This window comes from Megalobrama amblycephala, linkage group LG3 (genome assembly GCF_018812025.1).
Source record: "Megalobrama amblycephala isolate DHTTF-2021 linkage group LG3, ASM1881202v1, whole genome shotgun sequence".
In the NCBI taxonomy this organism is placed as follows: Eukaryota; Metazoa; Chordata; class Actinopteri; order Cypriniformes; family Xenocyprididae; genus Megalobrama; species Megalobrama amblycephala.
Genome location: NC_063046.1, coordinates 47088761 through 47104424, shown reverse-complemented (window position 1 = coordinate 47104424; position 15664 = coordinate 47088761). Strand labels below are relative to the sequence as shown.

At 36.2% G+C, this 15664-nt stretch overlaps 1 protein-coding gene across 2 annotated transcripts in view; it reads left to right on the top strand.

Annotated features, from left to right (window-relative positions):
• Positions 1-15664, top strand: part of dock11 (dedicator of cytokinesis 11) — a 113165-nt gene that overhangs the window by 21558 nt on the left and 75943 nt on the right. For both annotated transcript variants that reach the window (XM_048185723.1, XM_048185722.1), the window contains exons 10-19: positions 3425-3508; positions 3599-3739; positions 7747-7983; positions 11437-11559; positions 11897-11979; positions 12200-12322; positions 13194-13270; positions 14088-14272; positions 14975-15040; positions 15152-15244. In XM_048185723.1, coding sequence (XP_048041680.1) covers positions 3425-3508; positions 3599-3739; positions 7747-7983; positions 11437-11559; positions 11897-11979; positions 12200-12322; positions 13194-13270; positions 14088-14272; positions 14975-15040; positions 15152-15244 — 1212 coding nt within the window. The remainder of the gene's footprint in view (positions 1-3424; positions 3509-3598; positions 3740-7746; positions 7984-11436; positions 11560-11896; positions 11980-12199; positions 12323-13193; positions 13271-14087; positions 14273-14974; positions 15041-15151; positions 15245-15664) is intronic.

Sequence of the window (15664 nt, the reverse complement as noted above, 5' to 3'; positions counted from 1 at the left end):
GATAGCATCACGTAATTGCTGCAGATTTGTCGGCTGCACATTCATGATGTGAATCTCCTGTTCCACCACTGGATTGAGATCTAGTGACTGTGGAGGCCATTTGAGTATAGTGAACTCAATGTCATGTTCAAGAAAGCAGTTTGAGATGATTTGAGGTTTGTGACGGTGCATTATCCTGCTGGAAGTAGCCATCATTAGATGGGTACACTGTAGTCTCAGCCTCAGACATGACGCTTAGAAATGCCGTGATGCCAAACCTCATCATGGAAGAAGAATGCCTTCATGTTTACACCTGTGACAGTGAGCGCTTACCAGGATCAACTAACGTAGGATTTTTTTTTAAAAGTATGGGAAATTCGTGGCTCCATTGTTGCTGTAAACTTGCACAACATTCTCGAATGAATAATTTGTTAGATGCACGCTGGTCAGTTATTGTAGGGACATCTACTTTGCATTTTCACGCACCTAAACATGACGCGGAACAAAACAATTCATGTGATTGGTTGCGTTACATGTCAGTCAAATGTCCTCTTGGGCAGTCTTTGGCCATTGAAAGCTGTGATAGAGTCCAGACCTTCTGCTGTCAGTCTGAAGGTATGGCTACGCAAAACTACATTGTCAGAAAAAAAGGTACAGCGCTTGTCACTGAGACAGTATCCTAAGGTACACTGGGGGGGGATGTTAGTTACTGGATGGCAGAGGCAGGCTAAATTCACATAAATAAATGCATAATACATAATTATTCATAAAAAAATTATTATGATAATAGTATTTTCTAGCAGAGTCAGTCAACGACACACTTTGGTGTGGGCATTGTCGATATGGCTTCGAGATATAAAAATTTAATTCTTCCAACCAGCTGTTGTTAAATTTACAAATTAATTAATTTTGGGTTGTAGGTTGCCAGGTTGAGATCACAAATGGGTTGAAATTTGTATGATGTGTCGATTTTGTGATTATGATGTGTTTCATACAAGATCTGGCAACTGGACAACCTTGGAATAATATATTGATGTGATTATTCATATAACAAGGTTTGGGCCATACAAATTACGGGAGTTTCCCAGGAGAAATAACAAAACAGGAGGGGGAGGGGGGGAGTTGGGTGTGAAATTTGGGAGACTCCCAGGAAAAACAGGAGTGTTGACAGGTATGACTAAGGGGCTAAGTGTGCCAGGAAAATATCTCCACACCATTACACCACCAGCAGCCTGAACCGTTGCTACAAGGTAGGATGGATCCATGCTTTCATGTAGTTTACACCAAATTCAGACCCTACCATTTGAATGTTGCAGCAGAAATTGAGACTCATCAGACTAGGCAACTTTTTTCCAGTCTTCTATTGTCCAATTTTGGTGAGCCCATGCAAATTGTAGCCTCAGTTTCTGTTGTCTGTTCTATCAGCTTGAACCAGTTTGGTCATTCTCCTTTGACCTCTGGCACCAACAAGGCATTTTTTGTCTACAGGACTGCCGTTCACTGGAAATTTTATTTTTTTCTGACCATTCCCTGTAAACCCTGGTGATGGTTGTGTGTTAAAATTCCAGTAGATCAGCAGTTTCTGAAATACTCAGACCAGCTCATCTGGCACCAACAACCATGTCACGTTCAGTCTCTTAAATCAACTTTCTTCCCCATTCTGATGCTCAGTTTGAACTCCAGCAGATCATCTTGACCATGTCTACATGCCTAAATGCATTGAGTTGCTGCCATGTGATTAGCTGATTAGATATCTGCATTAACGAGCAGTTGAACAAGTGTACCTAATAAAGTGGCCTGTGAGTGTATATAATAAAATAATAATTCTAATAAAACATAATGCAGTCTGATTAAACCCACAAACCATTCTGTATGAAGGAAAACCTTTGACAATTTTTGTGTACTTTATAATAGGGTTTTTAATATTCTTTGGCAAAATGGGTTTTAAACTGCACAATTATTGTGGTAATAATCTCAAATAATTGCAATTTAGATCAAATTATTAAGATAATCAATAACTGTGACAGGCCGACTGCATACTGTGCAGTTTATACTGAATACTGTTGTAAAAAAAAAGTAACGGTATGCGACAATACACATTTAAATCAAAGTATGCTTCGTTGTTGTAATGTGACCTCATGTTGTACCATTTAATTCAGTGAGTGGCCTCCAGGTATTGTGATGGATTATTTTGCATTTTAAAGGGTTAGTTCACCCAAAAATGAAAATTCTGTCATTTATTACTTACCCTTGTGCCGTTTTACACCCGTAAGACCTTCGTTAATCTTCAGAACACAAATTAAGATATTTTAGTTGAAATCTGATGGCTCCTTGAGGCCTCCATAGGGAGCAATGGACATTTTCTCTCTCAAGATCCATAAAGAAACTAAAAACATATTTAAATCGGTTCATGTGAGTACAGTGGTTCAATATTAATATTATAGAGTGATGAGAATATTTTTGGAGCGCCAAAAAAACCCCAAAATAACGACTTATTTAGTGATGGCCGATTTCAAAACACTGCTTCATGAAGCATCGGAGCACAAATGAATCAGTGTGTCGAATCATGATTCAGATCGCGTGTCAAACTGCCAACGGCTGAAATCACATGACTTTGGCGCTCCGAACAGCAGATTCGACACACTGATTCATCTGTGCTCTGATGCTTCCTGAAGCAGTGTTTTGAAATCGGCCATCACTAAATATGTCGTTATTTGTTTTGTTTTTTGCCGCTCCAAAAATATTCTCGTCACTTTATAATATTAATATTGAACCACTGTACTCACATGAACTGATTTAAATATGTTTTTAGTACATTAATGGATCTTGAGAGAGGAAGTGTCCATTGCTCCCTATGGAGGCCTCAAGGAGCCATCGGATTTCAACTAAAATATCTTAATTTGTGTTCTGAAGATTAACAAAGGACTTACGGGTGTAAAACGGCACGAGGGTGAGTAATAAATGACAGAAGTTTCATTTTTGGGTGAACTAACCCTTTAATCTAATTTTGTGTACAAATATCTTAAGTCATGTCAATCCAATGAAAAAAGTCAAGAAAAGATATTAAAATTCACAGTTGATACTGGAAATGTAAGATCACGTTGAGTTTAATGCATTGTGGGATAGAGTATATTGAGCAGAGCACAATGCTTAATATACTTTCTACCGGTTTCACAGACAAGGTTTAAGCTAGTCCTAGACTAAAATGTATGTTTGAGCTGTTTTAATTGAAAGCAACTGGTGCTGACATGTCTTAAAATATGTCTAATTTTCTAAGAATGTTTATAAAAGCTACCTAAATATCCCAATCAAACTAAGGCCTAATCCTGGCTTAATCTGAGCCCTGTTTGTGAAAGCAGGCCTTTATCTCACAGTTGGTGAATTTTGGTTTTATTTATTCATTAGCTTTTAAAAATGCAAAGAGTTCTTGTCCTGTAATCTCCAGTATGCCAGAGAAACTGAGCAGCTGAATAAAATGAGCAGGAATGAGGGCCGACAGAAGATCTTCACCCTCGATCCTGAGATGCAGGTTAGTCCATTACGCCCAATGTACAGCTATTAAAGACAGTCTGAAGTAATGATGAAAATGAATAAATGATATCTCCCTTTTCCTTTTCAGAGATTAGATTTCTCAGGCATCGAGCCTGACGTAAAGCCGTTTGAAGAGCGATTTGGACGAAGAATCATGGTTAGCTGTCATGACTTGACCTTTAGCCTGCAAGGATGCATCAGTGAGAAGAATGATGGCGTCCTAACTAATGTGAGTAAACTCTCATCTATACACTTCATCTTTCATGTCAGTGTCAAATTTTTGTTGGTTGTCCTGTTTTGTGATTAGAATTGGTAGTAAATACCACCAATTCGACTGTAATGTTGAGCTCAGTTACATGAGAATGTTTATCATCCCTGTATCATTTTCAAAGCAAAAACATAAATATAACCTTTGTCTCAGTTATCCTCGTTTGACCCCACAATTCATGTTTGTTCTCTATAGATGACATTTGTTTTTGCTAATTTCCTCATATAGAGTCCTGAGATAACTTAAAGAGGACTTCCTCTCATTGGTTTTTAAATAATCTGACATCACAATTCAAAAAGGTTTGATCAATTTTATTTTACTGATGTTCAAAATTCAACATCTTAGTAAAACTTTACATTTTTAAAAAATATAAAATAATTATTATAAATCGTATTTTTTTTAATATAAAAAGTTTTAGTTTGATGCTAAAAACACATTTTGTGAAAATGTATTAAGTACAATTAATAATAATAATAATAAAAACGTTTCGATACAGGGACTGCTAATTTATATGTATATTATATTGGTGTGCATACAAAAAACATGAAATATTATTTTTAAAAACTTGTTCGACATTTTACAGTGTTAAAGAATAAAATAACTCAAAACATAAAAATGTATTTGTAATTTAAAAACAAAATCAAGTTTTTAATCTTGTTTCTATGTCTGTGTGGTGTTTTTAATATGCTTTAAGACAAACCATGTGCAAATTCATCAGTCAACACCATTGCTGAGTATTTTCTCTTTAAAACTGCAGTGTACCAAAAACACGGTTTGAAATAGCTATTTCCTACTGTCACAAACATGTAACCAATCCAGTCAATGTGCGGGGAGCACCTTTAAAGGGGTCATGAACTGTGTTGGTTTATTGTTTTATAATGTTTCCTGGGGTGCACTTATAATGTTAGTGTGCTTTTTACATCCAAAATTGTCACAATTCATGAATAAAAGGCATTTTTCCTACCTGATTTTAGCCTCTGATTTGAACGCTCCGTTTTAAGGGGCGTGTCTGCTGTGAGACTTCATTGTAAACGCCCACTGCTGTGATTGGCTAACATCTTTGCATATGAAAATATCCAAGTATTACTCTCTCTTTTAGTGCGTTTTTACTATTACAGCACTCAAGGTTAACTAATCGTGAAAAGTGACCTGCATTACATTTAGATCTGGCATTATATTTAGATCGCAGCATGAAAGGTAGCAGAGATGAACACTGTAGCCGATCACAGACATGTTCAGCGCACGAAAGCAGTGATCTCGTCATTGCAATTCAATTTCTGTACAGTAACAAATGCTTTCATCTTCACTAACAGTGCAAACGCGATATAACTAAAAGATTTGTTGAATAAAATGGGAGTTTTACGCGTCAGTCACTGATAAACCTCTGCTGTTTGATTGACAGCTTCAGCGAGCGCTGCTCCAACGATTACAAAGGGAGCTTTCTTTGATCGCTTTCTTTATATAATTTAATCACCGTTAAATAACAGATTATGTTCATCCTACTAAAGCCGCGCACACACTTAACGATTGCAAGGCCGATTATGAATGTAAATTGATACTTATGACTGATCGTGCTCAAACGCGTCCAGTCAGAGCCAGTTGCATTCAGTCTGCGATTACAGTCGGTGTTCAAATTCCATGTGTGAGTATTTAAATCGGCTCCAGTCGAAGGAAACAATCGGTATGTGTGTTCAGTTCAGTCTTAGAATGTTTCAGCTAATCGTTAGGTGTGTCCCCGGCTTTAGAAACAACGCAAGTTGACATTTAGTCACAGGTTTGATTTACTGACACACAGACAAAGATCATCTGACTGTACATGAATCATTAATATCAGATCAGGCATTAGAATTAACACAGTTACTCACTATCGAGTCCAGGCACTGCACAATATTTTGTAATCCTCAACGGCATGTTTATTCCTTGGTAGCTCGATCTGGTTTAGCACTACGTAGGCCTCTGTTACTATTGCATGTCATGCGTGAATCGGTGGGCGGGGCTAAACAGGCAGTGATGAAGTAGGCGTTGATCTTCTTCTGCAGAGGCGGTGCTTGCTGCCCTTTGACGTCATAGATCCCCACTTTGAAAATCCTGTCGTTTGCTGGGTCTGGTGTCAATAAAAGCTTTTATTGGACTAATAAGGAAGTTTTCAGCTCTGAAACTTACAGGATATTCTTATAGTATGATGACCTCTTATATGTCAAAAGCTCAAGGAAAATTTGATTTCTCATGTCATGACCCCTTTAAGAAGGGACAGGAAAAATCGGGTACATGATGTACATTAAGATTTTAATGAATTATCTCTACTGACTTTCTGAGATGTTCAAAGTGTTTCTAAAGATGCTGATTTTTAGAAAGCAGCTGTCTTACTCTGAGACAGTGAACAGGAACGTGGTTTGTGTAACATTAGAAACACAATCCTATCAATTACTGTTATGTGTCCGCCCGACATTGTAGAGAGTGATACATAAAACGTGATACCATTCTGATACATCGACTTTTAGACGAGTCTGTATAATTCACTTTACCTCTCCTTCTTCTGAATCACTTTCTGGTTCAAACATTTATTGCTGAATTAAACAAAGTAATTGCCATTGTGCAGTGTTTACTAAAGTTGAGCGAGTGGGTCAGGTAGTCCGAGCTGGTGTGATTAAGTGGAGGCGGGGACTAATTTGCATATTCATAGATCCGCGTATACTAAATGAAGCAAGGGTGTAGAATTACATTCAAACTATTTTAAGACATGAAGAAATTATTTTCAGAGGAAAAAATATTTTGATTATCAAAGATGAGTTTTAAAGGTGCTAAAGAGGATCTTTTCGTCGACTGAGAAACCAAAGACTGTTAGTGAGTTTTTGAAATGAGCGCATACGTAAGAACAACCCCCCTCCTTCACAGCTCATTTTGAGGGAACGCCTCCCAAAACTCGTGCACGAGTATTGGAACACGAGTGTTTACCACCGGCATTCGCTGTGTCGTGTTAGTGGATTCATTATGTGGGACTCACCGCAGGTAACTCATAATCTGCAGTTGTTACTCCTGTCTCCTGACAAAAACATTGCATGCGGCGCCTGTAGAGTGTGGAAAGTTACTGGAGCGCACACGTCTCTCACAAGGAACGTCATGGCAGTGATTGACAAGCCAAAGGGCCAATCGTTTACGCGATGATCGTGTAAACGATTGGCTGATGTTTTTAAGGCCCTACCTCGTGCACAGATGATGTATATTAATATTATTACTTTCAGTGCACCTAATAAATAGTCTTTTGTCAGTTAGTAAAGACAGTTTCAAGTAATATTGCAAAAATGTATAAAACAAAACATCCTCTTTAGCACCTTTAATGGATAAAATTATTGACTGCAGGGAGGCTATAAAAAACCCCTGAATTCTCTTTTTTGGGCTCCAGGTATAATACATTTGTCAACTATTGTGTAACTTTCATTTTTAGAGAACAGCAGATATAGGTCAGTATAGCTGAATATCAGGAAGTTCTTTAATGAGAGATGAATTGAATTCTTGACATGAGGACAGAAGACTCATCCAGAACACAGTGATGAATATGGTCATGCTCAGTGAAGCACTTTCAATGGCTCCAGGGAAGGAATGCTGGCACTCGTCATCTGGGTTTGGAAAACTACTGCTCCCTCAGAACACTTCTTTACTGTTCCACACTTTGTTGAAGGATCTAGACAGACGTGATTGATGAGAATGTTGTGAAATTACATACAGAGATGTGCTGGTTCATAAATATGAAAAGTACAGTCTTTTGCTTGCATCTAATTTGCTGTCATTATATTATATAATCTGTATCATCAACAAACTATATGATTCTCACAATACTGCTCAGATAACAGAAATTACTCTACATCAAATGTTGTGTGTGAATTAAGCTTATCTAAAATGCCGTCAAATAAGTTAAACAGAGTAAAAGAAGGTGTAATGACGTTCCCAAATTTTCGGTTTCTCCTCAGGTAGAGCCGTTCTTCATCACCCTAGCGTTGTTTGATCTGTCCAAAGGCTGTAAGATCTCTGCAGACTTCCATGTTGACCTCAACCAACCCTGCGTGAGGGAAATGCTTCAAGAAGGCTCTCCTGGAGTACCAACAGAACCAGGAGGAGGAGACGGAAATGAAACAGTCAGAGTAAATGGACAGGGCCTACCGGTTCTTCAGAGGGTTGCAGAGTCTCTCTTACGCTTCCCCACTCAGGTAAAAGCTCATGATACTGACACGGTAACACTTTGTATAATCGGGATGGCTTTCGAGAGATGTTTAATAAAAAATGTGGAAAGTCACTAAAATCCTTTGCTAAATGAAATGTTGTTCTTCCAATACCATGATGAAATTATCTTATATAAAGCCTTTTTTTATTATATTATATTATATTATATTATATTATATTATATTATATTATATTATATTATATTATATTATATTATTTTTAGGTGAACTTAATATAATAATATAATAATTGTTTTATTATATTATATTATATTATATTATATTATATTATATTATATTATATTAAGTTATATTATATTGTTATATTATGTTATATTATATTATATTAAGTTATATTATGTTATTTCATATTATATTTTATCATATTAAGTTATTATATTATATTATATTATTTTTAGGTGAACTTAATATAATAATATAATAATTGTTTTATTATATTATATTATATTATATTATATTATATTATATTATATTATATTGTTATATTATGTTATTTCATATTATATTTTATCATATTAAGTTATTATTATATTATATTATATTATATTTTATTATATTAAGTTATTATATTATATTATATTATATTATATTGTTATATTATATTATGTTGTTATATTATGTTATTTCTTATTATATTTTATCATATTAAGTTATTATATTATATTATATTATGTTATATTATATTATATTGTTATATTATGTTATTTCATATTATATTATATTGTTATTATGTTATTTCATATTATATTTTATCATATTAAGTTATTATATTATATTATATTATATTATAATATTTTTAGGTGAACTTAATATAATAATATAATAATTGTTTTATTATATTATATTATATTATATTAAGTTATATTATATTATATTATATTGTTATATTATATTATATTATATTATATTATATTATATATATATTATATTATATTATATTATATTATATTATATTATATTATATTATATTATATTATATTATATTATATTATATTATATTATATTATATCCAGATGAACCTTTGTCTCTCTATGATATTCTTGCAACTAGATATGGCTCCTTTCCTTAGAGGAAGTTCTTTTTTTTTTTTTTTTTTTTTTTTGCCTGTTTTATGGTTCAACAGACGAAAGCATTAACAAGCATCACTAAAAACCAGAGAAAGCTTTCTGTTCATTAGCTTGTGACAGATTTATCCTGGTCACCTTTTAAATTCTGCACTCTGCTGAATATTTCTGTAAATGACTGGCAACCCTTCCCAGTAAGCATTATCCAGCACTGCTGAATAAGAAGGATGCTTCTGCTGTGCTTCCTGATAAGGAAGTCAATGTGGTTTCTGAATTTTGCACATCCATGCAGTTTTCAGGGCTGCAGGTGGCTTAATATAGTCATTGTTTGGCTGACTTGCGTCATTTTTCATTTTGTCATTGTATTTCTGCATTTTGTTGAAAGCCTATGTCAATTTTGCAATAACAGGCACAAATGCAAAATCATGTGCACATGAACTTTCATACCACATTAGCACTCGGTTTAGTGTATACAACTGAACACATATTTTGCTTTATTATTTACATCTTTCACCTTTTGCAGGCCTGATGCCTTTTAATGCAGGATGATATGGAGACCTGTGCTAAATAAATGCACCTTTTTATTTCGGGTATTGAAATTTTCTAGTTATGAATCATGAATCGTTGAACTTCACTAATCCTCTCAAGGCCCACTTATCTGAGTGTACTCTCAAATGTGTGTTTTCATGTGTTTGAGCTTGCTATGCCATGCATGGCGTGTGGCCATGGCAGAAACAGCTTTAAGTTTTAACACAGCACTGTTTCAAAGCACTAATGCTACACACTAAATCAAAGCCAGTGCCGTGACTGTCTCAAGCCTCTGCTGGCAGGCTTGGAAATGTGACGTGGCTTTCCTGGAACTGACATAACGCAGGGCCCCGTGCAACACAGGGCAGCTGACATGAAGAAGAGTAGATAGCTGAATGTGTTGTTAGAGGAAGAAGAGAGGGAGAAATAGACAAATAGATGGACAGACAGAGACTTAAGAGTTTGAGCAAGGTCTTGCAGTTTAGATTGTCATGAGTTTGATTTCTTTTGATGACTTGAATGAATTGTGTTTGTGGCCCTATGCCAAACAAAAATAGTGAGTACACTTTATTCTACGTTTGAGACCTCCTGTTGGTTTTTAAGATTGGGAGTTAGTTAAAATACATGCAAAGGAAAGTACTAACTTGCTTATTATTGTATCAATTATTGTATCAAACTATCTAAACCATTGTACTCTCTGTCACATTTATTCCTGCACTAAAATTCCATAATTAACAAACCACTTACCATGATAATCTTTGAACTATAAATCTGTTTAATTTTCCTCTTTACTTAACGATAGTTCACCCTAAAATGACAGTTAAGTCATCATTTACTCAGCCTGGTGTTGTTCTAATGCCGTTTGCCCTTCTTTAATTTTCGGACCACAAAAGGAGAGTTTTTAAAAAATGTCCCGCTCGCACTCATCCATATAATGGCAGTGAATAGCGACCAGCATATTAAAAAAGACGCAGAAGTATCACAGAATGGTCCCATGCGGCACGTGTCTTCTATTCCAAGTGTTCTGGGGTATACGATAGGGTTTTTGTGAAAAACAAACTAAAATTTAATGTATTATTTAGTCAAAAACCACGACTTTGGCTGTTTGTTTTCGGTACTCAACTGCATGTTCGTGAGCGCCACAGTTCACTCCATCTCGCCCAGGAATAGCAAGTTGTGAGAAATCAAGAATAATAAACATGACATAAAATACAATGCCTAGAAATCCCCAAAAAGTATCCATGTACTTTCTTCACTCAGTTAAATATCTCCGGACAGGGACTCCCGATGTCAGTTGACAGATGTGAAAACGATAACACAAAGGATATATTCACCTCAGAGAAGAAAGTGCATGGATTGGATTTCATTTCATGTTTTTATTAATCTTTTTGTTTTTATTAATTTTTCTGGGTGAGTTGGAGTGAACTGCGGCACTAATAGAGTGTCATGAACATGCAGTCGAGCACAAAGACCAACGGCCAAAGTCTTTTGTTTAGTCTTGTCAAAGTCTGGTTGTTCCAAAGATTTTTGTTAAACAATACATTAAATTTCAAGTTTGTTTTTCACCAAACCCTATTGTATACCCCAGAACACTTGGAATATAAGATACATCATGTCACATGGGAACATTCTGTGATACTTTTGCGTCTTTTTTAAAAAATATTATTATTGCTGGTCGCTATTTATTATCTGGACTAACGCGAGTGGGACATTTTTTTTTTTTTTTTTTTTTTTTTTTTTTAATTCTCCTTTTGTGATCCATAAAAGAAAGAGGGCATAGGACCTTTAAGTACACCCTTACATCCACAATGTCTTTTGTCTTATCCAGGGTATTTTCTCCGTTACAAACCCTCACACAGACATCTTCCTGCTGGCACGGGTGGAAAAGGTTTTACAGAACGGCATTACCCATTGCGCTGAGCCCTACATGAAGACTTCAGACATCAGCAAGGTCTGGTGCTGAATAACACACACATGCTTCAAGAAAAGCGTAAAATCTTCTGAAGCATCAGAACAGAACAGAGCATTGCATAACATCAGCAAGCTGTCCAGAAATGCATCTGATGGGGAAAATAAAAGAATAGTTGATAAAGATAATATAAAGATGTGTTGTATTTATACAATTATTGGTTAAGTAATGTTTTGCTATTAACATATGGCGTTTTATTTCAAATCTCAGTATTTTCAGAGGTGTTGGCTGGAATTGGGTCCTTTTGTTCATTTAGATTTAAATGCTTTCAGAATGTACTGTAGAATATTTCCAAACCTTTTATGTCTCGGTTTCTCAGACAGTACAGAAAGTCCTGAAGACTGCCAAGCAGACGTGCCAACGGCTAGGCCAGTACCGGATGCCCTTCGCTTGGGCTGCCAAGTAAGACGCAGAAACTCTCTTTTTATTCACGTAATGGGCTAGTAAGACTGAGTTACATTATCTGTGCTCTATGTCAAGTAGAATTATGTGTCTTTCAAACTGAAATGTCACAGTCAGTACTCTCCGGACATAGCGTTAGGTAGCTTGTAAATATTTAGACAATGTTTAAGTTCATTTCTGGTGCCAAGGACATCAGGATATATGTGTTGTGTGGCTTCAGACAGGTGTTCAAAGATTCCCAAGGCAGTTTAGACATGGATGGGAAGTTCTCTCCACTCTACCGTCAAGACAGTAGCAAGATATCCACAGAAGACCTCATCAAACTGTTGACTGATCTCAAAAAGTGAGTGATAACGCATGTGTACACTATCTTTTGATGCCTGGTATCCCTAAATGGTCTCTGTGATTTTGACAAGCAGGAAATGATCCTGGATCAACATCTATAAAACAATCATAGTCCTAATTTTATCCTTAAACTAACCCTAAACATAAACTAGTCCTTAATCAAAGGTGGTGTACAGCCTCTAAGGGTGTGTTTAGATTTGGTTCAAACTCTGGTGTGATTGCTCTGTTAGTGCTTTTCTTGTATGTATACACTGCCATCTGAAACCTGGTGCGCACCAAACAAGCGGACCGAGAAAAGGTGGGTCTCGGTTCACTTCCAAACGAACTCAACTGAAATAAGAACACAACACAGACCAAAGACATCTAAACAAAATAAAAACAAAACAAGATGCGATGTCACAAGATGCGGCCCTAAAAGAACAGAATGCTCAAGCACACCTGGTTCTTCTCATCACGCTACTTGTGACAGTTCGGTATAGGTGTCGGAAACTCTGTCTCCTTGCCACAGATCTTTGTTTGTGTGCAACAGAGAAATTCCTGGCACTGTTTTGATTCCATTACATATTTTATAAGCCCTTTGTGACTTCTTAGCTGGTAAAAATACCATCATATGGTATGTTTTTTTTTTGTTTTTTGTTTTGTTTTTTGGGGCCGGACCAAAATAACCAAGAGAACCGAACTACAAGTGTGAACACACCATAAGATTAGTACTAATGATACCCCTTTCTCTATCTCAAACATCTGATTAGTTGATAGAAATGATGTGCTCCACTTAGCAAAATCCCGCTCATCCACCATGCATGCATTTCCTTGTTAGTTGCTTTATTGCATTATGTATTAAGAGTTCAGTTCAGATATTTTCTTCATAGACCAGAGAAGAACAAACTACAGATAATCCCTGGACAAATTAACATCACTGTTGAGTGTGTACCTCCAGACTTGTCAAGTAAGTTTGTTTGTCCCTTTATTTGTCCCATTTAACATTTCCTAACATCTCTAAGGCCCTGTTTACACCTGGTATTAAGATGCGTTTTGGTTGATCGAATCAGAAGTGGACGACGGGTAAACGGGGTGTAAAACATTTTGAGTTTGTCCACTATTGACCACTTCCAAAGGTAGTCAAAAATACATTTGACCGGATAGCTTTCGCACTGTAGATGCTCATGTGGATGAATGTGTTCGAACGGACACAAAAGGCCACCTACTGACCTAATACGTAAACACTATGGGAAGCGCACTAGCCAGACGGGATTTAAACTTTAGGCTGAAGGCCTAAGTTTGGTTTGAAGATGAAAACCTACTAAGCACAATGTTCTCTCATCATTCCGGATTTCTAACACACACTCAAAGCTTTCGCCGTGGTCTTGTGGCTGTCAAAGCAGAAACGAAAGCTGATGCTCTGTATGTTTTTCTGTCGTCATGGGCACGTTCATATGTGAGCTTATTTTGTCCATTAGATTGAAAGATCTGAAAAAACATACATTTACCTGCCCATAGACCCTCTCCTTGAAAAAATCAGGACAGAAGTGGTTGAAAGTGAACAAAAGAGATTAAAATACCAGGTGTAAACGGGTGTGTGTCTCCCTCTTCCACTTGTGATCCGATCGACCAAAACGCATCTTAATACCATGTGCAAACAGGGCCTTAGTAGCGCTTTATCTGCAGGCACATGTTTAGATTGTAAAACTGTAATTAGTACACTATTTGTGAAAAGTGGAAGTTTGATGATTTTGGCATTTAATATATCACCTTTATCTTCATAGACTCGGTCACATCGTCTTATATTCCTGTGAAGCCATTTGAGGAACAGTGTGAGAGGGTGTCTGTGGAAGTGGAGGAGTTTGTTCCAGAAGAGGCTAAATACAACCACCCATTCACCATCTACAAGAACCATCTCTACATCTATCCTCAGCAGCTCAAATACGATAATCAGAAGACATTTGCCAAGGTGAGATTCCTCATACTTCACAAGGCACAATCTGTAATTAACGGAACTGGGAAGCTGTGGGTGGTGGTACAACAACAAGCTCCTTTGAGCAGTAACAATGTCTGCCTACGTGTTTTCAAACATGGAGCATTGTGAAAAGCCCCCGGGATTCTATTCATAATCAATTCATGAAAGATCGTATCTCTAATTAAATAGACTTCAGGGTTAATTGCTTCCTCCTGCACTGCTGGAAAGCTTACGATACTGGCTGTTTGCCCTGTTAGTCTCCAACTTCTTTTCTACTAAATTATAGATGTTACCAAACATATATACACATGCTTTCGGATGTCATTGTTTATTGGCTTTCATTCAGTTTTATTAATTTGCAATATATCAATTTACACACTACATATTGCTTTATAATGATCTTTTCAATCTGTATTTTACGTTGCCAAATACATTGCCATCTACTAGCTTACCTACTAGCATCTAAAATATATTTGATATTATGTCATATTTATAAACTTAAAATATCCTTGTCTGTTGCATATAATATAACATTTGCAAAAGCATCATGTCTATTCAAACTGAGGGACAAATCATTTTTATCTTTGCCAAAAAAAAACCCAATACATATCAAATATGCAATCATATATAGTGTATATCATATATGATAAATGTACTAGCCATGCAGTCTAATACAGCGTCAGTGTTTCCTCTCAGGCGCGAAACATTGCAGTTTGTGTTCAGTTCAAGGATTCTGATGAGGAGGGAGCCGGTCCATTGAAGGTAACTATGATTATTCTTCACGTGGTACCAGCAATATTCTACCAGTTCTTTAATATTTAATAATTAATGCAGTATAATGTGAAATTGATTAACCACTCATTCCTTCATTAGTGTATCTACAGCAAGCCAGGTGATCCGCTTTTCACCACCAGTGCTTTTGCTGCAGTTTTGCATCACAATCAGTGTCCAGAGTTTTATGATGAGGTAATATATCTATATATTATCATGCATATTGTCATGTAGTGTAATTCTTTTGCTCAGCTGCACAGCAACACAATCTCTCACCTTAAAGGGATAGTTCACCCAAATATGAAAATTTGATGTTTATCTGCTTACCCCCAGGGCATCCAAGATGTAGGTGACTTTGTTTCTTCAGTAGAACACAAATGATGATTTTTAACTTCAACCGTTGCAGTCTGTCAGTCTTATAATGCTTGTCAGTGGGAACTTTGTCTATAAGGGTAAAAAAAACATGCACAGACAAATCCAAATTAAACCCTGCGGCTCGTGACGACACATTGATGTCCTAAGACACGAAACGATCGGTTTGTGTGAGAAACCAAACGGTATTTATATCATTTTTTACCTCTAAAACACCACTATGTCCAACTGCCCTCCACATCC